The sequence below is a fragment of the Protopterus annectens genome, chromosome 3.part1 (genome assembly GCF_019279795.1).
Source record: "Protopterus annectens isolate FY-2018-M chromosome 3.part1, PAN1.0, whole genome shotgun sequence".
NCBI lineage: Eukaryota > Metazoa > Chordata > Ceratodontiformes > Protopteridae > Protopterus > Protopterus annectens.
In genome coordinates this window covers 19,805,651-19,829,398 of record NC_056732.1, presented here as the reverse complement: position 1 = coordinate 19,829,398, position 23,748 = coordinate 19,805,651, and the positions used below count along the sequence as shown (strand labels likewise).

The window sequence follows — 23,748 nt, the reverse complement described above, 5'->3', positions numbered from 1 at the left end:
TTGTTTTTAAGGGTACTGGTAATTTTGGCGCCAAATATGCACATATTTAAGGAACCTAATGGTTTTTCTGATTTGTTCTGAAGAAGTCCACGGATGTGTGGATGAAAGCACTTAACCAAGTTTTGTATGTAATATTGGAATAAATTGTGGCAGTTTTTAGAGTGGCTTCTACAGATGATGACTGTGTTGCTCTGTCACAGCCAGGGGCTCAGAGTTGTGCAGTTTCCTCCATAGGCATCTACAGATCATGACTGTGTTGCTCTATCATAGCCAGGTACGCAGAGCTGTGCAGTTTCTCCATAAGCATCTACATATCTTAACTATGTTGCTCTGTCACAGCCAGGTACGCAGAGCTGTGCTGTTTCTCTTGTAGGCATCTACACATCATGACTGTTGCTCTGTCATAGCCAGGAGCTCAAAGCTGTGGAGTTTCCTCCATAGGCATCTACAGATAACTAATTTGCTGTGTTATAGCCAGGCAGGCAGAGCTGTACAGTTTCTCCTGTAGGCATCTACAAATCATGACTGTTACTCTGTCATAGCCAGGCATGCAGAGCTGTGGAGTTTCCTCCATAGGCATCTACAGATGATGACTGTGTTGCTCTGTCACAGCCAAGCACCCAGAGCTGTGCCGTTTCTCCTGTAGGCATCTGCAGATCATGACTGCTTTGCTCTGTCACAGACAGGCACGCACAACTGTGCAGTTTCCTCTGTAGGCATCCACAGATGATGACTGTGTTGCTCTGTCACAGCTAGGCACACAGAGCTGTGCATTTTCCTCTGTAGCCATCTACACATCATGACTGTTGCTCTGTCATAGCCAGGCAGGCAGAGCTGTGCAGTTTCTCTTGTAGGCCTCTACATATGATGACTATGTTGCTCTGTCATAGCCAGGTACGCAGAACTGTGCAGTTTCTTCTACAGGCATCTACTGATCATGACGCAGAGCCGTGCAGTTTCCTCTGTAGCCATCTATGCATCATGACTGTTGCTGTGTCATAGCCAGGCACGCAAAGCTGTGGAGTTTCCTCTGTAGCTATCTGTACATCATGACTGTTGCTCTGTTACAGCCAGGCACGCAGAGCTGTGCAGATGTTCATCGTGTTACCCTGCTGCAGTCATCACAGTTGGGGTTATCCTGCCGTCAGGCGGTCCCGCAGTCGGCACGAATTCCAAAGTCTTGGTCCGGCGTCGGTTGCTGTCGCTTCTTCCCTGACGTCAGAGCGCCAGGGGTATATCAGAGGCATACGACGCCATTTTGTTCAGTTTTTCTTGCCGCGCGGTGCCCGAAACAGAAGCAGTTCGCAAGTGCCGGTCAGCCGACACCTGAGATTTTCGAATCGAGTTTCAGTCCAAAGTCTTCAAAGCTAAGTACCCCGTTGGGGAACCTTTTCTTGCCTCAGTCCGATGTCAGAAAAAGTTAACAATTGCATTTCTTGTGGGAAGCAAATACCGCATAAGGACTTTCATTCTTTTTGTTTACCTTGCCTAGGCCCAGACCACGACGTCACTGGTTGTCGGTTTTGTGCTAGGTTCAATAAGTGGACTATAAAGCGTCGCTTTGATTTCGCACTACACTAATTTGGTAGAAAATTTAATTACACTATGCCGTCGGAGCAACCGACTACCGGCGTGCATAAAAAACACAAGGATAAGGACCGGCAGCATAGATCCAAGCCAGACTCCGAGGCCTCGGCTGGCCCAGTCGCTGGTTCTCCGGTTTTCAATGAGGCGCCTATGCAGCCCCTGGCTATCGCTGAATTGGATCCCCAGACCGCATCGGATCCCCCAGCAGAGATTTCTAGGCCGACGCAGCCATTTTCCTTAGGCCCTACCGACGACATTGCAGTAGGGGAAGCCAGTGCTGCAGAAACACCTTCGGTTTCTGAAGGTGTCTTCAGACCGACTACCCTCACCATAAAATCTTATGCTAAGCTTTTAAGACTCCTCTAAAACCAAAAAAGCCTGCACTTCAGTCTCCAGGTCAAGGCCCTATGCCTAAGAAACAGATGCTTAAAATGGCTGAAGATTTGATTTCTTTGATCAGGGGTTCCCAACCCCCCCCCCCGACAAAAAGCCTAGACAAGAGGAGGATTATGCCTCCTCTGATCAGGTGTCTGTTTCCTCAGGCTCCTCTGAGGAACAGGATTACTCCTTTCCCCCTTATGAAGATTCTGATGCTGAAGACTCCATTCCCTCAGCTTCTCCCCCTGAAGACTACTCCTTTGGGGAAACCTTACACACCATGAGGGAACATTTCCACTGGGAAGGTCAGGACTACCCTGACTCAAAGAAAAGGCTCCGAGAGTTTCTTTTACACCCCCAGCACAGACCACTTGCTATCCCCCCCAGTTTTGGACATAGTGGATGATGTCTTCTTAGAATCTAGTCTAAATCCAGATTCTCTGCCTCCTGCTCCAGCCAAACCAGATAGATACTATAGAGTGCCTGACTCCCACAAATTCCGTTACAAAAGCCCTGCTGCTGATCCAGAGAAAATCTCCCAGGGTCCCAAAGGGGCTAAGGCTTCTATGGCTAAAAATCCTGTATCCTCAGAAAGGGACTCCAGAGCACTAGATAGGTGGGGGAAGAAGGTTTACACCTCAACTACTCTAGCTATGAGAGCACTAAATTGTCAATTTCACATGCTTAAATACCAGCAATTCCTAATGTCTCAAATAAAACAAAAGATGGGCACGCACCCTCAACAGTCTGAATTCAAGGAAATGCAAGATCTGCTGCATGCAGCTGAACAGGTGGGCAAACATACTTTACAATGTGGTTTTGATGCCTTGGAAGCTTCCTCTAGAGCAGCTGTTACTGGGTTTGTTATACGTAGGCATGCTTGGTTAAAAGAACAATCTCTGCCTGATCATGTTAAAGTAAAGTTACTGGATGCACCCTTACAGCAGGATGTTTTATTTGGGGTTAAAGCAGAGGAGGTTTTAAAGAAAATGGAGGATAAGGCAAAATCTATGCAAACGGTCAAAGATTTCTTACAGGTACAGCCCCCACGCTTCAGCAGAAATTGGTCAACAAAAAAATTGGTCCTTTCCAGCTTCTGACAGACCACAGAGGGGTAAATACAGGCGCCCAAGGGGCAGAGGACAGGCACAAATCCCTTACAAACCTCGCCAATGGGGCACTACAACACAGAAGGGAGGAGAAGACAGGTCCCAAACCACTAGAAGGCAAACACAATGACTCAGACCTCAAACTGCCAAGCAAAACCCTCTTGGCAGCTCCCTTGGGAGGAAAATTAGCACTTTTTGCAGACAACTGGCGCATCGTCACAAATGACAAATGGGTCCTAGACATTATCTCACACGGATACAGGTTCCATTTCCACACCTTGCCAAGGATAAAAGGAATGCCAAACCTGCCACAAAATCAATGGGCAGAGGCACAAAAACAAATTACAGCTCTCATGGACATGAGAGCCATTCAGCTGGTACCTACACAGGAGCAAGGCCAAGGATTTTACTCAAGGCTCTTTCTAGTCCCCAGAAAGGACAATGCTTGGAGACCCATTCTGGACCTTTCAATCTTAAACACCTTCTTGCAAGTACCCAAATTCAAGATGCTAACACTACAACAGCTTCTTCCCATGTTGGGCAAGAAAGCTTGGCTAGTAACGTTGGACCTCAAGGAGGCATACCTGCATGTCCCTATCAGACAAAATTGCAGAATATACCTCCGTTTCATTGCAGGTTCAACCCATTACCAATTCTCTGCACTGCCCTTTGGCTTATCTACTGCGCCCAGGGTCTTCACAAAATGCCTGGCATCAGTAATTGCATACTGCAGACAGAGAGGAATTCAAATATACCCATACCTGGACGACTGTCTCATCCAAGCAGAAAGCAAGGACATTCTCTTACAACACCTGGCTTTTGTAAGACATCATCTAAGTTGCCTAGGGTACACAGTAAACGAAAAGAAATCAAAACTAGTGCCCTCACAAATTATGACATTCCTGGGTGCCAGCTTGAATACAATGGCCCAGATGGCTTATCTGACGCCAGACAAACAACTGCAATTAACTCAGTACTTCAGAACAATGGCAACAAAGACCCAACTCCCTGCAAGAAAAATTCTGCAGGCCTTGGGCTTCATGGCATCTTGCATACTACTAATACCATTTGCAAAACTGCATCTGAGGAAATTACAATGGTACCTAAAAAGCGTATGGACTCAACACAGCCACAGCTTGGAAACAATGATAAATCTCATTCCCTGCCTTCAACAGGAGTTTCTGTGGTGGTCACAGGCTTGTCACCTAAACAAGGGTCAGCCTTTCACCCTACCCCCAGCCAGGCAAACTATGACAACAGATACATCGGACTATGCCTGGGGGGCACACATGGCAGGACGGTGCGTTCAAGGCTTATGGACAGCAGATCAAAGAAATCTGCACATCAATCAAAAAGAAATGATAGCTGTACAAAATGCTCTGACAGCCTTCAAGGACCTCTTGCATCCAGGACCTCTTGCATCCAGGACAACTTCTCATAAGGACAGACAACACCACAGTAATGTGGTACATAAACAAACAAGGGGGTACACACTCCTACCTTCTATGCAGGCAAGCAATGACCTTGTGGAACACAGCACTGGCTTATCAAGTTCAATTACAAGCTCAATTCCTGCCAGGAAAAAAGAACACATTGGCAGACGACCTAAGCAGAAACATCATGGATCCCCACGAGTGGAAACTGGAGCCACAAGTATTTGCAATGATAACTCAAAAATGGGGGCTCCCAGACATAGACCTGTTTGCCAGCCCTCAAAACTATCAGCTAACAAAGTTTTGCACAAGGACTTTTCACCATCAAGCTTGGAAAGTGGACTCTTCTCATTCAGTTGGAAAATGCTAACAGTATATGCCTTTCCTCCACTACCCCTTCTCACAAAGGTGCTACTGAAAGTCAGGATGGAGAGACCCCGAATGATACTCATTGCTCAAGACTGGCCACGCCAGCACTGGTACCCACTATTAAGGAATATGGCCCAGGGCCCACCATGGATTCTACCACAAATTACCCACCTGCTCACACAGCAAGACAATCAGATTCTACACAGCCAGCTCAAAACCTTAAACTTGGCTGCATGGCAAATCATCTAAGCAACCAGCCAGCTCCTCTCTCACAAGCTGTTATGGAAGTTTTTCTGGAGGCCAGAAGACCCAGCACCAGGAAAGCCTACTCAGACAAATGGAAAAGGTTTTGCGCCTGGAACCAAGCTAAAGGCCAAAATACCCTTCAACCTGACATACCATCTAACTGAGATGTTACACAAAGGGCTTTCTTTTTCATCTATTAAAATCCACGCCTCAGCCATTTCTGCTCACTATAACACGGATCTTCCCTTATTTTCACATTCACTTTTAAGGCAGTTTCTCAGAGGGGCTAAGAACATTAGGCCTCCCAGGAGAGCACCAACACCTACTTGGGACCTCAACTTTGTTCTGGAAAAACTCACGCTAACTCCTTTTGAGCCAGCTTTCTCAGCTGACTTAAAGTTTATATCATGGAAGACTGCCCTGCTGCTAGCAATCACTTCAGCTAGAAGAGTTTCAGAACTTCAGGCACTAATGGCAGTAGAGCCTTTCCTCATTTTTCATCAAGACAGAGTTTCTCTACGAACTAACCCCTCCTTTGTGCCTAAGGTGGTATCCAGTGTGGCTCTAAATCAAACCATCCATTTACCCACCTTCTTTCCAAATCCACAGAACAAAGGAGAAAGACTCCTGCATTCCTTGGACATTCACAGGCAGCTACGTTAGTACTTGGATAAAACTAAGGTTTTCAGAAAATCTGACCAGCTTTTTGTATCCTATGCTACAGCATCACAAGGAAAGGCTATCTCAAAACAAACAATTTCCAAATGGATAGGACATTGCATACGTTTTTGCTACACCCACCATGGAAAACCAGTTCCTGCTACCATAAGGCCCCACTCTACCAGGGCAGCAGCTACATCTACAGCCTTCCTCAGGGGGGTGCCAACCAAGGATATTCTGGAAGCTGCAACTTGGAGTTCAGTACACACCTTTACCAAACATTACCACTTACCACTTTACTCTAAGACTAGAGCTGGCTTCGCCACTGCAGTTTTGCAGGGCCTTCTAGCCTCCTCTAACCCTGTTTGACTCCACCGCCCATCCTTAGCTTTGGGATTCTACCCAAGTGTGATGACTGCAGCAGGGTAACACGATGAACATAGTACAGTTTTGTACCTACCATAAATGTAGATGTTTGAGTGTATACATTGCTGCAGTCCAGGTTGCCCTCCCTCCATCCTCTCTAAACTAGCTGAACTAATCTCTGCCACTCTATTCTATACTACCTCTGTGGTGTATTTGCTTGTGCCTAAGGGTTTTGTTTTATTTTTCCCATATAGTTATATGTATATGTAACTATATATATATATATATATATATATATATATATCTTTTGCCTACCTATTAGGGGCACCTGACATCTGGGGCAAGAAAAACTGAAGAAAATGGCGTTGGATGCCTCTGATATACCCATGGCGCTCTGACGTCAGGGAAGAAGCGACAGCAACCGACGCCGGACCAAGACTTTGGAATTCGTGCCGACTGCGGGACCGCCTGACGGCAGGATAACCCCAAGTGTGATGACTTCAGCAGGGTATACACTCGAACATCTACATTTATGGTAGGTACAAAACTGTACTTTTCCTCCATAGGCATCTACAGAGCATGACTGTGTTGCTCTGTCACAGCCAGGCAAGCAGAGCTGTGCAGTTTCATGTGTAGGCATCTACAGATCATGACTGTTGCTCTGTCACAGCCAAGCATGCAGAGCTGTGGAATTTCCTCCATAGGCATCTACAGATGATGACTGTTGCTCCGTCACAGCCAGGCACGCAGAGCTGTGCACTTTCCTCTGTAGGCATCTTCAGATCATGACTGTTGCTCTGTCACAACCAGGGGCTCACAGCTGTGCAGTTTCTCCTGTAGGCATCTACAAATCATAACTGTGTTGCTCTGTCATAGCCAGGCATGCAGAGCTGTGCAGTTTTCTCCTTAGGCATCTACAGATTATGACTGTGTTCACGTCGCACACATTATAATATCATTAGGACCTCATTTTTCATCTTCTTGTGATGTGCTTGTGATTATGTAGTCATTTTCACGTATCTTCAGTTGTGCATTTAGGCCCAGTACACTAAGACTATGGCTCTCTACCAGCCTGCACATTAACATGTCCAGCTGAAGAGGCTCGACAAACACTGCAGCTTGTCATTGAATCCTGACCAGTATCTGGTAAGGGAAGGTTCACCCCCTGCTAGCACTAGTATCTGGATAGCAAAGGTTCACTCCTGCTAACACTAGTATCTGGTAAGGGAGGTTTAGCCCTGCTAACACTAGTATCTGGTAAGGGAGGTTCAGCCATGCTAACACTAGTATCTGGTAAGGGAAGGTTCAGCCCTGCTAACACTAGTATCTGGTAAGTGAGGCTCAGGCCTGCTAACACTAGTATCTGGTAAGAGAGGTTCAGCCCTGCTAACACTAGTATCTGGTAAGGGAGGCTCAGCCCTGCTAACACTAGTATCTGGTAAGGGAAGGTTCGACCCTGCTAACACTAGTATCTAGTAAGGGAGGGTCAGCCCTGCTAACACTAGTATCTGGTAAGGGAGGTTCAGCCCTGCTAACACTAGTATCTAGTAAGGGAGGGTCAGCCCTGCTAACACTAGTATCTGGTAAGGGAGGTTTATCCCTGCTAACACTAGTATCTGGTAAGGGAGGCTCAGCCCTGCTAACCCCAGTATCTGGTAAGGGAGATTCAGCCCTGCTAACACTAGTATCTGGTAAGGGAGGTTCAGCCCTGCTAACACTAGTATCTTGTAAAGGAGGTTCAGCCCTGCTAACACTAGTGTCTGGTAAGGGAGGCTCAGCCCTGCTAACACTGGTATCTGTTAAGGGAGGCTCAGCCCTGCTAACACTGGTATCTAGTTAGGGAGGATCAGCCATGCTAACACTAGTATCTGGTAAGAGAAGGTTCGACCCTGCTAACACTAGTATCTGGTAAGGGAGGTTCAGCCCTGCTAACACCAGTATCTGGTAAGGGAGGTTCAGCCCTGCTAACACTAGTATCTGGTAAGGGAAGCTCAGCCTTGCTAACACTACTATCTGGTAAGGGAGGCTCAGCCCTGCTAACACTAGTATCTGGTAAGGGGAGGCTCAGCCCTGCTAACACTAGTATCTGATAAGGGAGGTTCAGCCCTGCTAACACTAGTATCTGGTAAGGGAGGTTTATCCCTGCTAACACTAATATCTTGTAAGGGAGGTTCAGCCCTGCTAACACTAGTATTCAGTAAGGGAGGCTCTGCCCTGCTAACACTAGTATCTGGTAAGGGAAGGTTTGACCCTGCTAACATTAGTATCTGGTAAGGGAAGGTTTGACCCTGTTAACACTAGTATCTGGTAAGGGAAGGTTTGACCCTGCTAACACTAGTATTTGGTAAGGGAGGTTCAGCCCGGCTAACACTAATATCTGGTAAGGGAGATTCACTCCTGCGATCACTAGTATCTGGTAAGGGAGGCTCAGCCCTGCTATAGTATCTGGTAAGGGAGGTTCAGCCCTGCTAACACTAGCATCTGGTAAGGGAAGGTTTGACCCTGCTAACACTAGTATCTGGTAAGGGATGTTCACTCCTGCTAACACTAGTGGCTGGTAAGGGAGGATCAGCTCTGCTAACTCTAGTATCTGGTAAGGGAGGCTCAGGCCTGCTAACACTAGTATCTGGTAAGGGAGGATCAGCTCTGCTAACTCTAGTATCTGGTAAGGGAGGCTCAGGCCTGCTAACCCCAGTATCTGGTAAGGGAGGTTCAGCCCTGCTAACACTAGTATCTGGTAAGGGAGGTTTATCCCTGCTAACACTAGTGTCTGGTAAGGGAGGTTCACTCCTGCTAACACCAGTATCTGGTAAGGGATGTTCACTCTTGCTAACACTTGTGTCTGGTAAGGGAGGTTCACTCCTGCTAACACTAGTATCTGGTAAGGGAAGGTTCACACCTGCTAACACTAGCATCTGGTAAGGGAGGTTCAGCCCTGCTAACACTAGTGTCTGGTAAGCGAGGTTTATCCCTGCTAACACTAGTATCTGGTAAGGGAGGTTTATCCTTGCTAACACTAGTATCTGGTAAGGGAGGCTCAGCCCTGCTAACCCCAGTATCTGGTAAGGGAGATTCAGCCCTGCTAACACTAGTATCTGGTAAGGGTGGCTCAGCCTTGCTAACAGTAGTATCTGGTAAGGGAGGTTCTTCCCTGTTAACACTAGTATCTGGTAAGGGAAGGTTCACACCTGCTAACTCTAGTATCTGGTAAGGGAGGTTCAACCCTGCTAACACTAGTATCTGGTAAGGGAGGCTCAGCCCTGCTAACCCCAGTATCTGGTAAGGGAGGTTCAGCCCTGCTAACAGTAGTATCTGGTAAGGGAGGCTCACCTCTGCTAACACTAGTATCTGGTAAGGGAGGTTTATCCCTGCTAACAGTAGTAGCTGATAAGGGAGGTTTATCCCTGCTAAGACTAGTATCTGGTAAGGGAGGTTTATCCCAGCTAACACTAGTATCTGGTAAGTGAGGTTCAGCCCTGCAAACACTAGTATCTGGTAAGGGAGGTTCAGCCCTGCTAACACTAGCATCTGGTAAGGGAAGGTTCGACCCTGCTAACACTAGTATCTGGTAAGGGATGTTCACTCCTGCTAACACTAGTGTCTGGTAAGGGAGGTTCACTCCTGCTCACACTAGTATCTGGTAAGTGAGGCTCAGCCCTGCTAACCCCAGTATCTGGTAAGGGAAGGTTCGACTCTGCTAACACTAGTATCTGATAAGGGAGGTTCAGCCCTGCTAACACTAGTATCTGGTAAGGGAGGCTCGGCCCTGCTAACCCCAGTATCTGGTAAGGGAGGTTTAGCCCTGCTAACCCCAGTATCTGGTAACGGAGGCTCAGCCCTGCTAATACTAGTATCTGGTAAGGGAGGCTCAGTTGTGCTAACACTAGTATCTCGTAAGGGAAGGTTCTACCCTGCTAACACTAGTATCTGGTAAGGGAGGTTCAGCCCTGCTAACACTAGTATCTGGTAAGGGAGGTTCAGCCCTGCTAACATTAGTATCTGGTAAGGGAGGTTCAGCCCTGGTAACCCCAGTATCTGGTAAGGGAAGATTCGACCCTGCTAACACTAGTATCTGGTAAGGAAGGTTCAGCCCTGCTAACACTAGTATCTGGTAAGGGAGGTTCAGCCCTGCTAACACTAGTATCTGGTAAGGGAGGCTCAGTCGTGCTAACACTAGTATCTTGTAAGGGAGGTTCAGCCCTGCTAACTCTAGTATCTGGTAAAGGAGGTTCAGCCCTGCTAACTCTAGTATCTGGTAAGGGAGGTTCAGCCCTGCTAACACTAGTATCTGGTAAGGGAGGCTCACCCCTGCTAACACTAGTATCTGGTAAGGGAAGTTTATCCCTGCTAACACTACTGTCTGGTAAGGGAGGCTCACCCCTGCTAACACTAGTATCTGGTAAGGGAGGCTCACCCCTGCTAACACTAGTATCTGGTAAGAGAGGTTTATCCCTGCTAACACTGGTATCTGATAAGGGAGGTTCAGCCCTGCTAACCCCAGTATCTGGTAAGGGAGGCTCAACCCTGCTAACCCCAGTATATGGTAAGGGAAGGTTCACTCCTGCTAACACTAGTATCTGGTAAGGGAGGCTCAGCCCTGCTAACAGTAGTATCTGGTAAGGGAAGGTTCGACCCTGCTAACAGTAGTATCTGATAAGGGAGGCTCAGTCGTGCTAACACAAGTATCTGGTAAGGGAAGGTTCTACCCTGCTAACACTAGTATCTGATAAGGGAGGTTCAGCCCTGCTAACACTAGTATCTGTAAGGGAGGTTCAACCCTGCTATCACTAGTATCTGGTAAGGGAGGTTCAGCCGTGCTAACACTAGTATCTTGGAAGGGAGGCTCACCCCTGCTAACCCCAGTATCTGGTAAGGGGGGCTCAGCCCTGTTAACACTTGTATCTGTAAGGGAGGTTTATCCCTGCCAACAGTAGTAGCCGGTAAGAGAGGTTTATCCCTGCTAAGACTAGTATCTGGTAAGGGAGGTTCAGCCCTGCTAATACTAGCATCTGGTAAGGGAAGGTTCGACCCTGCTAACACTAGTATCTGGTAAGGGATGTTCACTCTTGCTAACACTTGTTTCTGGTAAGGGAGGTTCAGCCCTGCTAACCCCAGTATCTGGTAACGGAGGCTCAGCCCTGCTAATACTAGTATCTGGTAAGGGAGGCTCAGTCGTGCTAGCACTAGTATCTGGTAAGGGAAGGTTCTACCCTGCTAACACTAGTATCTGGTAAGGGAGGTTCAGCCCTGCTAACACTAGTATCTGGTAAGGGAGGTTCAGCCCTGCTAACACTAGTATCTGGTAAGGGAGATTCAGCCCTGGCAACCCCAGTATCTGGTAAGGGAAGGTTCGACCCTGCTAACACTAGTATCTGGTATGGGAGGTTCAGCCCTGAAAACAAAACAGTGTAAGAAACTTCTCTGTGTGGAAGATTTTCAGTCCATATATTTCTAGTTAATCACTGTATATTAATCAGATCAGACAATAGTAGTAGAAGAAGCGAACGTAAACTCGTCAAGTCAAAAAGTAATAATAGAAAATATATAATTCTACAGCATTACCAAGTATTCGAAAGTAATCCAAGCAATCCAGGCAGTCTGTTTCCAGCCGAATTTTCAGCCCTGGTAACCCCAGTATCTGGTAAGGGAGGCTCAACCCTGCTAACCCCAGTATCTGGTAAGGGAGGCTCAGCCCTGCTAACACTAGTATCTGGTAAGGGAAGGTTCGACCCTGCTAACAGTATTATCTGATAAGGGAGGCTTGGCCCTGCTAACACTAGTATCTGTTAAGGGAGGCTCAGCCCTGCTAACACTAGTATCTGGTAAGGGAGGTTCAGCCCTGCTAACACTAGTATCTGGTAAGGGAGGTTTATCCCTGCTAACAATAGTATCTGGAAGGGACGCTCACCCCTGCTAACACTAGTATCTGGTAAGGGAGGCTCACCCCTGCTAACACTAGTATCTGGTAAGGGAGGTTCAGCCCTGCTAACATTAGTATATGATAAGGGAGGCTCAGCCCTGCTAACACCAGTATCTGGTAAGGGTGGCTCAGCCTTGCTAACACTGGTATCTGGTAAGGGAGGCTCAGCCCTGCTAACACTAGTATCTGGTAAGAGAGGTTCAGCCCTGCTAACACTAGTATCTGGTAAGAGAGGTTCAGCCCTGCTAACACTGGTATCTGGTAAGGGAAGCTCAGCCATGCTAATTTTAGTATTTTGTAAGGGAAAGTTCACCGTTGGAAACACCTGTTAAAGCAGTAGGTCTGCTCAGCATGTCCAACTTTCTGAAGCTACCTTCTTTTCCCTCACATCCAAAAAATGTGCTAACATGCCATTGCTCTCCTGATTTTTATTGCTGCAGTGTCAGACATTCCATATGTTCATGGGTGTGTACTAGGCTAATGGCCCTAGAGCCTTTACAAGCCTAACCCCCCCCACCACCACCAAAGTTGCCCAGGCACCCCGTCACCTGATGTTACTTCACAGTGACCCTATCCAGTAGGGCACTGGAGTGGTCCCTGTTGTGAGCTTTCTGTTACCCGTCCATTTATCACGATTTCTCTTGAAGAGAGCCAGCGAGGTGCTCTGCTTGACATGAATGGGAAGTTTATTCCAAAGTTTGGGCAGTCTTTGGGAAATTAACCTGTCCCTCCAGCATTTTCTTTTAATTGTGGTAATGAGGTTGTGATCTCTGGAGTGTGTGGCATGGGTGAATTGGGATTTCTTTAGGTGTAGCATTTCAAGCAGGGCTGGGTTGGATATGGCTTTGTAAGTCAAGCAGAGATCACCTCTAAGTAGACAATAAGAGACTGAGAACAGCTGAAGTTTCTTGAGTCTGTGTAGGACATGTGTTTAAGGCCTAGGATCTTTTTTGTGAAGTACTTTTGTGGCCTCTCCAGCTGTTGTAGGTGTCTGGTCAGGTGCATGCCAAACGGGGTGTTATATTCGATGATTGGTCGAATGAGGAATGAGTAGAGAGGGATGATGACCTCATTCTTCCTGGATGTCACGTTGAAGGACTTTCTGACTACAGTGGCAATGTGGTGGTCGAAGGTGAGGTGGCTTTCGACCTGGATGCCCAGATCTCTTATGGCCCCTTCAGTGTTCAGTGGGCTCCCATCAACGTGGTAATTCGTGGCAACTGAGTTTTTTTCCAAAGGGGATGATAATGCATTTTTTGGCGTTAAACTTCAGGCCATGGTTCCAACACCAGTCATTAGTCTCAGAGAGGCCCTTTTGTAGGAAGTCTGCATCACTTGGGGAGTTAATAATCACTCCTAGCTTGTAGTCATCAGCGAACTTGTTCAACCAGAGTCCTTCTGTGTTGGTCTGGATTTCTGAGAAGTAGATGCCAAACAGGAGAGGGCCCAGGACTGAGCCCTGTGGGACTCCACTCATGACTGGTCGACAGTCTGACTTGGAATCTGCAACTTCTGTGGGTCCTGTCTGTGAGCCAAGAGCATGTAGGGGACACACCTGTCATATTGTACAAAAAGGGAAAGAACTTTAAGGACTTACTAAAAGGGAGACAGAACAGTTTAATTAAAAGTAAATGTGGCATGTTGAAGTGTGGAGCTTGCACTTGGTGCCACAAGGTAAAAGAAACAGATCATTTTATGGTTAGAAACAGTGATTTTTAAATGAGGAAAACATAATTATAAGTCCAAAGCAGTAATTTACTTAGTACATTGTTCCTTATGCCCCACCTACTATATTGGAAAAACAGACAGACAATTCAGTAAAAGGGTTTATGAACATGAGTACACTATTAAAAAAGTAAACTTGAATAATGCCTTAGCCAAACACATTAGTGAGAATACTGAACATTCATTCACTTATTGCATAATAGACAAAATCACAATCGATGATAAAAAAACATGGGCAACCCTATTGGAATTTAAAGAATTAAGGTAGCAGATTCGCCTCCAAGCTGATAGTTGGCCAGGCATTAATGAGTGCACATCTATAGCACCAGTTCTAAAGCTAAAAGCTTTAGAAAGAAAGAAAATTTAGAGCAACTTAAATAATAAATGTATTCTATTAGGAGAATGTTTTACTAGAAAGGGAAACAAGTCATCCGTTTAATGTCAATGTTGATGCACAATATATACTTTGTGCCAATATATTGTTTTCACTGAAAGCAGGGTGTTTTTAAAAAATATAAATTACTTTTTTAGGCAGGAGTGGGATCATTGTTCATGGTGTTTTAACCAAATGGAATGAATGAGTGAATATAAAAGGAAGTGATGCAAGTTTAAATGTTATCTGATGAAGTTTAACATTAGATTAAACGAAAGTGCACCATCATTAGTGTTTATCATTGTGAATTTTTTGAACGCAGTGTTTTGTTTTTTTTTCCTTTATTTGAAGCCTTCTTCAACTTACTTTTGGGTGCAGTATCATGCTTTGTTTTGATTTTATCCAGAGACTGCCTTCATTTTTCTTGGTTTGGTCATTGGAGTCTACATGTTTTGTAGTCTGCCAGCGAGCATTGTTGGAGCTTGAGCTCTGGCTGCATTTCTTACTAAATGCATTGTGTTTCATGTTTTGTATTCTACCAGTGAGCACTGTTGGAGCTTGAGCTCTGGCTGCGTTTCTTACTAAATGCACTGTTTCATGTTTTGTAGTCTGCCAGTAATGCAGAGAGCTTATATAGTGAGAAAGAGTCTAAGCATGAGGAGAAGAAAGCGGAATAAACTGGCCCGCGGACTGTCAAAGAAACGCTTTTATATGGTATGATTTTCTCATTTCAGTAAACTTACTTTAACTGTATACACAGAAAGTGAGATGCATATATTAATCTATTGTTGCAGTTTGTTTTATGAGCAAAGTGTGCCAGCCGCACATGTTGGAGAATAAGCTGAAGTGTTCCAGTTTTATTGTGTACGAATTCACTTGAGTATCATATCTTGTTTTTCTTTATAAGGAAAACAATTTTAATTAAGTTCTAAAGTATTCCAGTGTAATTTACAAGATGTGATGGTGTCATCTCTCAACTCTCAGCACACGTATAATCCAGGATTATACATAGTGAAATGCTTTACAGCAGTATGTGTATGCATAGCCATGTTACACGACCATCCAAGCAAAGGATAAAAAGGTTACGCAAACCAAGCTAGAATCTTCTGTATGTGATGCCTTAAACCCTCTGTAGTGGAGGCCCATGGGATATATGCAAATGTTCCTTAAGGACTTCACTACATGAGGTTTAAGGTATCATGCATTCTCATTTGCATATATCCCAAGGGCCTCCACTACAGGATGTTTATGGTATCACACAAGTGAAGAATCTAGCTTGGCTGGGTTTTTCTTGCAGTTTGTGCTGAATGGTTTGACTGTGTAACCTTTTTAACCCTTTGTTTTTGTGTTGTTTGGGTTGTTTTGCAGACACTTTGACGTTTTTGGACATTGGATGGGTTATAATCTGTGCATTGCTAAATTATGGTCAAACAAGCCACTTGTGCTGCACTGATGAGGTCACAGAAAGTTTTAAACATGGTATAGCTAACCACAGCTAGTAGGGTCTGACTTTAATGGCCGCATTGTACCTATAAAGACTTGAAAGGTAAATGTCACGGGCATAGAATCCATGTGGTTGAAACAGTGCTATGTCCTTAAGGGGTAATTTGCATATATCCCATGAGCTTCCACTATATCAAGTTACGTGAGCTCTGATTTTATCTTTGAGGTTATTCTCCGAGTGTCAGGAGTCTTAACTGTTTCTTGAGTCACCTTTCAGCATTTCATGTTTATTTTAGTGTTATTACATATTCACTAAGTGCTGTACTGGAGCTGAACTGCCAACTTGAGTGTTTCATTGCGGTTCTTACTTGCATCATGGTGCCTTTAGTGACTGAAATGCTACTGGTGCCAGTTTCGCAGAAACACACTTGTAATTCTTTTTTGAAAATTCCTTTATACATTTGACATTTGATCACTGAGTCTTTAAAGGACCTTTTGCCACAGTGCCTTCAGCAAAAGGAGAGCATGTTGTGTGTCCGTTAAATTTTATGGGTTCATACCACTGTGTCCCTTTTTAATTTCTCCAGATGCTTATTTTATTTATTTTAATATACCTTGATTCGTGAGTATTGTTTCTGTCTTTGATGCTATCCAAGAGTGTTCTTCTCTGCCCTTACAATGTACTCAGAGTTGCCATCTTTTTCACTTCATATGTGGTTACATGTACTGGTAGCATATACAAGTACGCTTATAAATTCTTTATCGGTCCTGTCACTCCTTTTACTTTTGAAGCTGTCTGCGTATTGTTCTTTTTGCATTGCTCTATTTTTTTTCTTGCCAATCCTAGTATTTTATGATTTTGTATCTCTCTGAACATAAGACACTGTAATTGCTGGGTTTAGCAACTTCATTGATAAACTGTGCTTTTCTCTGTTCTTCATGTACTGCTATTTATGGTTTTCTTGCCTCTGTTTTTTGAACTGTTGGTAATGGATGATCCCATGTTATGTAAACTTCATCAGTCTCTATAATGCTTTGTGGTTTGCATTTCCAGTTTTTCTTAGCTACTTTTGTACATTGTGTTTGCACAACCCCAGTGCAGCTATCTTGCCACATTAGTGTGTTTTTCAGTGCACAGACCCACAGGATCATACAGATAGTAGGAGGTTACTAGGGTAATGATCACACCCAACAATGCTGTGTGTTAGTTTCCCTTTCTGTTTTAGAGAGTCTGCAGTGTAAACTGTAGACTTTGTATACCAACATTCTATGCTGTGGCTTTGTTTAGAAACAATGTATCCTTTGTTCCATGCAACTTTCTTTGATTACCTTTTTATACTGCCGTAATTGAATGCTTTTCTTAAAGACTATAAACTCTGCATTAGTTGTAGTAGATGATCTGTGTATTGTTGGAAGGCAAGTTGTTAGTCTGTAGATCTTAGGATGGCTTGCAGGTTCACTCTTAAGGAGGAGTATATATTTTCCTGTTAAATAAGTCAGTGCCTCTTCAGGATTTGCATCTAAACAATTCTTTGTTAAGGCTAAATCTTTGTGTAAAGATGTTAATACCTTTAGCCAGACGTTAGGTACTATGTCTGGGCCTGGAGTTTTCCATGTAGAAGCCTTTCTTAGTTTTTGTCTCAGTTTCTATGGCTGATACGTTAGCCAGTTTCATATCATGTACTTTACAGTTCGCTACTGTTTCTTTTAATTCTTCTAACCATTGAGCGTCTTTGTTATATTCAGTGGGGTCTTCTTAAATACTTTCCCAGAATGTGCCTTTCTTTTTTGTTGATGTTTATTCCTTTTCCTTTATTTCCCATTTTTCGGGGTCGTCCTTGAATTGCTTATTTTGTACTTGTACTTTATATTTATCTGTAAACCATCTAGGTTTGTTTGCCTGTGCTGATATTTTAAATTTATTGTTGGTTTTGATGTTGTACGTTGATTTTGACATGTCTGTCTTTCTAAGGATTCCTGATTATCTGGTCCCATTTTTGTATTCTTCCAACAGTAATACTTCCTTCTCTTAGTTGCTGTATAGTTTTTCTCTGTTCACTGTTTCCATTGTGGCATTCTGGTCATTCCTTTTCTTTCCCTGTTTACTCTAAATCGTTGGTAACACGTTATCTGTTATTGGTTTAGCTGTGCAGTAGTATGCCCTATTTATTTGTTCTTTCACATGAATTTGTCTTAATTGTCCCATTTACCATGTTTATGTGTGTTACCAGTCTTTTCGTGTGTTGGGTCTTATTTACTTTCTGTAATCTGTTTCTTGTATCTGTCGTAACGTGTCCAACCATGTCTGTTAAGTAAAGCAGGTATTCCCTTAGATCGTTTTCTTCTGGACCGAGAGCGTTTTCCATGCTCTACAGTTCTTCTGAGCCTTCTAATGAAGGTCCTAGAACATAATCATCTGACATCCTCTTCAGATGCATCCAGCTTCATCTGTTGTTTCTCTGTATGTGGATCCATTGGCCCATCATGCTATAACATTACTTGTGCCGGTGTTACCACTGCTTCCTGCCCCTTCACATGCTGTGGTCCATTATGCAATAACATTACCCATGTCAGTGTTACCACTGCTTCCTGCCCCTTCACTTGCTGTGGCCCATCATGCTATAACATTACCTGTGTCAGTGTTACCACTGCTTCCTGCTCCTTCACGTGCTGTGCTTCCTGCCCCTTCACTTGCTGTGGCCCTTCTTCCTATAGCATCACCCATGTCGCTGTTACAACTGCTTCCTCTCCCTTCACTTGGTGTGACCCATCGTGCTATAGCATTACCCATGTCAGTGTTACCACTGCTTCCTGCCCCTTCACATGGTGTGGCCCATCATGCTATAAGATTACCTGTGTCAGTTTTACCACTGCTTCCTGCCCATTCACATGCTGTGGCCCATCATGCTATAACATTACCTGTGTCACTGTTACCACTGCTTCCTGCCCCTTCACTTGCTGTGGCCCATCATGCTATAAGATTACCCATGTCAGTGTTACCACTACTACTGCTTCCTACCCCTTCACTTGCTGTGGCCCATCATGCTATAATGTTACCCGTGTCAGTGTTACCACTGCTTCCTGCCCCTTCACTTTCTGTGGCCCATTATGCTATAACATCACCCGTGTTAGTGTTGCCACTGCTTCCTGCCCCTTCACTTGCTGTGGCCCATCATGCTATAACATTACCTATGTCACTGTTACCACTGCTTCCTGCCCCTTCACTTGCTGTGGCCCATCATGCTATAACATTACCCATGTCACTGTTACCACTGCTTCCTGCCCCTTCACTTGCTGTGGCCCATCATGCTATAAAATTACCTATGTCACTGTTACCACTGCTTCCTGTCCCTTTGCATGCTGTGGCCCATTATGCTATAACATTACCCATGTCAGTGTTACCACTGCTTCCTGCCCCTTCACTTTCTGTGGCCCATTATGCTATAACATCACCCGTGTTAGCGTTGCCACTGCTTCCTGCCCCTTCACTTGCTGTGGCCCATCATGCTGTATCATTACTTGTGTTAATGTGACCACTGCTTCCTGCCCCTTCACTTGCTGTGTCCCATCATGCTGTAGCATTACCTGTGTCAGTGTGACCCCTGCTTCCTGCCTCTTCACTTGCTGTGGCCTATCGTGCTATAATGTTACCCGTGTCAGTGTTACTACTTCTTCCTGCCCCTTCACTTGCTGTGGCCCATCATGTAGTGTTTTGTGTTTCCGTAGAAATTAATGGATGCACATTCCTTTCTCCCTTTGTTGAAGTCACTGAAGTCAAAAGGGCCATTAAAGGCTCAGTGATCAGAAGTCAGATTTATAAAGCATTTTGCAAAAAAACAGTTACAGGTATGTTCAGGTGAAAGTGGTACCAGTAGCATTCTGGTCGCTAAAGATTCCAAATGGCATGTTGGAGGTAAGAATATTTTCAAGTATGGTGGAACCCTGTAATATATTGTAAGAACATCTTTTGATATCTGAGGAGGAAAGGAAGCAAGTCTCCAGACTCGTTCTCTTCATGACAGCCGATGCAGATGTTTGGGCAGGCCACCATCATTCAGCAGTCAGATAAAATGTAGGTGTGGTAGTCGCGTTACTGGAGTTGTAGAAAGGGAGACATGTACAAATGTAACATGAAGTATCTCTGTACCTTGAAAAGCATTTGGATCTATAATTACTTATTATGCTTTTCAGTAGGTACTTTTTTACTAGTCTCTTTCTAATTAATCTTTCTAATAAAATCAACCATTTCATCTTTGACTGTAACACCTCGGAAAAAGCAAATTGACTACCCATTCAAGGTAAAGTTAGCCTCCACCTTGGCTTCTTTCTCTTCACATTCCTACACCACGACACACCATCCTCCCTAACTATGAGATGCACTACGTCCAGCCCATATACTTCATCTATTACTCCTGTATTATGCATTATATACTCCTGATCTTACTTTTTTAAACCTTCTGTGTTATCTCACTGTACTGTATACAGAGGCATAGCTGGCTGGGGGATTTGGCTTTTCTATTGCTTGGGGGTAGTCTCAACTCCTTGTGCTGGCACCAGGTAGTTAAATACAACCATCTCCCTTCCTCCTCTCCTGCCTCCAACTCATCAGTTGAAGAGGAAAAATAAAAGGTCCATTATCTGTAGGCTAGTGCTTCTGATATGCAAGAGCCAACCAGCTGTACCTCAGAAACTCTTCGGGCAGGCCTGAAATGCAAGACCGAACCAGCTGTACCACTGAAACTCATAGGGCAGGCCTGAAGTGCAAGAGCCAACCAGCTGTACCTCTGAAACTCTTAGGTCAGGCCTGAAATGGAAGAGCCAACCAGCGGTACCTCTGAAACCCTTAGGGTAGGAAATCTGGACAAAGCCTAAAATAGGAACATATTTTAAATATTGCTGTTAAAAACTCAGCAGTAACAGGATTTGTGTTAGAATGCATTTTCCGAAGGATTTAAAGTCTGAAACTCAAATGTGTGTTATTATTTAGTGACTTCAGTCCTCAGTGATTTACCACAAACCATAAATTTTATGAGGAACTGTGAAAATATCGACAGTTGAGAACAAATAAAAATATATATGTGCAGTTGTCCTATCTCATCATCATTCTTTACTGATGGGTGCGGAACCGATCCTCTCTTCCAAGTCGGCCGCTTACTGCAGCTCGAGGTCTCAAACCAGCTTGTGGCTCCATCCCTATCCCATGATGCAACAGGTCCTACCTCAGATCTTGTTTGCCCCTGAAACAGATAGGAGTGTAATTCTGGCTCGGGCTAAGTATTACTTCAAAATTAGTATTTGTTATTCTTGTAGGTTAGCTTATAGTTAAAACATTTTTCTAATAGTTAGAGTTAGTTAAATTTTATAGGTTAAGTAGTTAATAACTTTGTGTGTTTTTTCCAGAGGCGTTTATTTATATTTAAGCCTCTTATTAACAGTTTTTCTTAATAGTAATTAGTAGATAGTGTTGAGAAAATAGTTAGGAGCAGAGGACTCTGCATTTGCGAGTGGGTTTTTTCATTATACTATAGTAGTTTACATTACTCGCTTCAAGTGAAGTTTAACTGATATATATCTATATATATATATATATATATATATATATATATATCAAGCTTGACCCTTCCGTTCAAGCTTCCTTGGTGTGTCGCTAGACTTATTCTTAGTGTAGTGTGATTCATAGTTGGTTTGTGGTGAATTCAGTCACCCCTTTGACACTTAAATTATTAGTGTGCTTTTTCTGGGCCTTAATATTCCCTATCCCCTTAGACAGTTGTTGGTTTTCCTTGCATTTCCTAAAAACGTGTGTGTGTAAGTTCAGTTTGTTTTACTTAGAGAGCTTCCGGGGGTTAATCCCATTTAAATTAGAGGGACACCTTCCAGTGTGTGTGTGTGTGTGTGTGTGTGTGTGTGTGTGTGTGTGTGTGTGTGTGTGTGTGTGTGTATGTGTGTGTGTGTGTGCGTGCGTGTGCATTGTTGTTGATTATTCACAATACTGATGTCTAAACCACAGAAAGAAGTTAAGTCTTCGGGCTTCAAGAAATGTCTGAAGTGTGGACAAAAAATGTCTATAACGGATGGCCACATTGAATGTGTTTATTGTTTAGGGCCTATGCACCTGCAGGAAACTTGTTTGATGTGTCACTCTTTTAGTGCTAGAGTGTTGCAGGTAAGAAAGAATAAGCTAATTTTGAAAGGCTTAATTAAAACCTCATTCAATGACTCGTTGGAAAAGGGTCAAGATACTCCCAAACCTCCTAAAAGACCCTCTACTTCTTCCTCAGGATCATCGGAGCCATCTTCAGAACATGCTAAGATGTCTCCGTCTTCCATTAAAATGGACTCTAGACCTTCAGCTTCGGCTTCATTTGTATCGGAACCGATAGCTGTCGATATTCGGAGCCGCTCACCAGTTTTGGAGCTGGTCTCCCCGATGTTAAGTTTTCCCATTCTACTGTCAGTGGCTTCAGCTCTGTCTTCTAAATCTTCCAGGAGCCTTTCTGAATTTTATGTGGATCGCGTCGTGCAGAAGCTTCTAAAGGACCCAGCTCTAGCCAAATTATTGGAATCGACTTTGAAAAGTTCACTTTCAACCCTGCCGTCTGTGCCAGCTTTCATTCCTCCGCCGACTCCAGTTCGAGTTTCGGAGACGATAGTGTTGGATCCCATGGAGCTGAGACCTGCTTCAGGTCCATCAGTGCCTATCACTCTGATGACCTCAGATCCGTCGGGGTCTTCTGAGAGCCGACACTCACCGGTCGTGTCCGAGAGGGGTAGTCGAGTTGAATCCTTTTCGGCTTCAACTTTACCTCTTGGTGCCTCAGCTCAGGTGAGCTTGGCCCTCACCTCAGCCTCCGAGCCAACTTCTGTGGTCCTGAGAGGTTCTTCAGATTCTTCAGAACCAAGGGATTCGTTGGGCCATGAGAAGGGGGCTTTTGAGGCCATGAGGAGAGCTTTGTCCCCTCAGACATCCCACCTATCAGAACTGTGTGCTTCGTCCCCTAGAGCTTCAGTGCTAGCTTCCACTCACATAATTTATCCCAAGCATAGAGATCCAGGGCTTCAAGCTGCCCCAGTGGGTGAGACCATATCTTCTGAGGCCACTCCGGAAGGTCCCACCCAAGAGATTCCTAGGAAGAGAGTTTGGAAGAGGAAGCATGTGGACTCCCCTGATGATTCTGTCACATCTGACAAGGAGTCAGAAGGGTCCCCACGGTCGCCCTCTGAGGTTGTCTCCTTTGCAGACATCCTGGAGATCCTTAGGCAGAGTGGGGACTGGAAGTCCCTTTCCTCTTCTGAGGAGGAGTCCGTGTACCTGAAAGCCTTTGGATCTCGACCTTCAGCCACCTGGGTGACTTCGCCTTTCGACGAGTTAATGGATTTGATTTGTCGGAAGGCATGGGAGTCTCCAGATTCAGTGGAACCGATCCCTAGGAGGCCTAAAAAATGTATTACGGCCCCAGAATACAAAACCTTTTTGACAAAAGGAGTACCTGTTGATGCCATGGTGGTGGCGGCAGCCACCAAAAAGGAACTGTCAGATACTTCCTCCACTGTTCATCCCCCAAACAAAGAGTCCAGGTTGATGGACAGAAACGGAAAGCGTGTCTTTTTTTCAGCGGTCTTTACCCTTATGTCGTTGAATTATCTTATGCATTTCACGAGACTTCAAAGAGATCTCCTTAAAGAGCTTGGAGATACTCTACAGGGTACTGTAGCTGCAGGAGTCTCAGACAAAGTGTCTTTACAGCTTGCTACCCTAAATTCAGTGGTGAATTCATCCATGAGGCTCACATCTTATGCAGCAGATGGGGTGAGTAGGTCAGTGGGTTCTGAGAATAGCCCTGCAGAGACATTCCTGGATGCGCTTGTGCAATTTTGCTGAGCCCTTTAAGTCATCCTTTACTAATACCCCCTTTGATGGCTCGTCCCTGTTCTGGCCTAAAGTCAAGGACGCACTTACCTGGTGTGAACAGGAAAGGAAGACTCTTTCTGCTGTAGGGATCCGTTTTTCCACTCCTTCTAGGCCCTATCCCAAGGGCCAAAAAGGGGGAAAAAGGTTCCGTAAGTCCTGCAGAGTCTTTCCAGACACACAGGGTGAACCTTCCTCCAAGGGCAGAGGAGGAGGTAATAATGGAAGAT

The 23,748-nt window shown here is 44.7% G+C and overlaps 1 protein-coding gene across 3 annotated transcripts in view; it reads left to right on the top strand.

Annotated features, from left to right (window-relative positions):
- L3MBTL4 (L3MBTL histone methyl-lysine binding protein 4) overlaps positions 1-23,748 on the top strand; it is a 2,903,854-nt gene that overhangs the window by 692,187 nt on the left and 2,187,919 nt on the right. For all 3 annotated transcript variants that reach the window (XM_044066510.1, XM_044066511.1, XM_044066512.1), the window contains one exon: positions 14,775-14,880. In XM_044066510.1, coding sequence (XP_043922445.1) covers positions 14,775-14,880 — 106 coding nt within the window. The remainder of the gene's footprint in view (positions 1-14,774; positions 14,881-23,748) is intronic.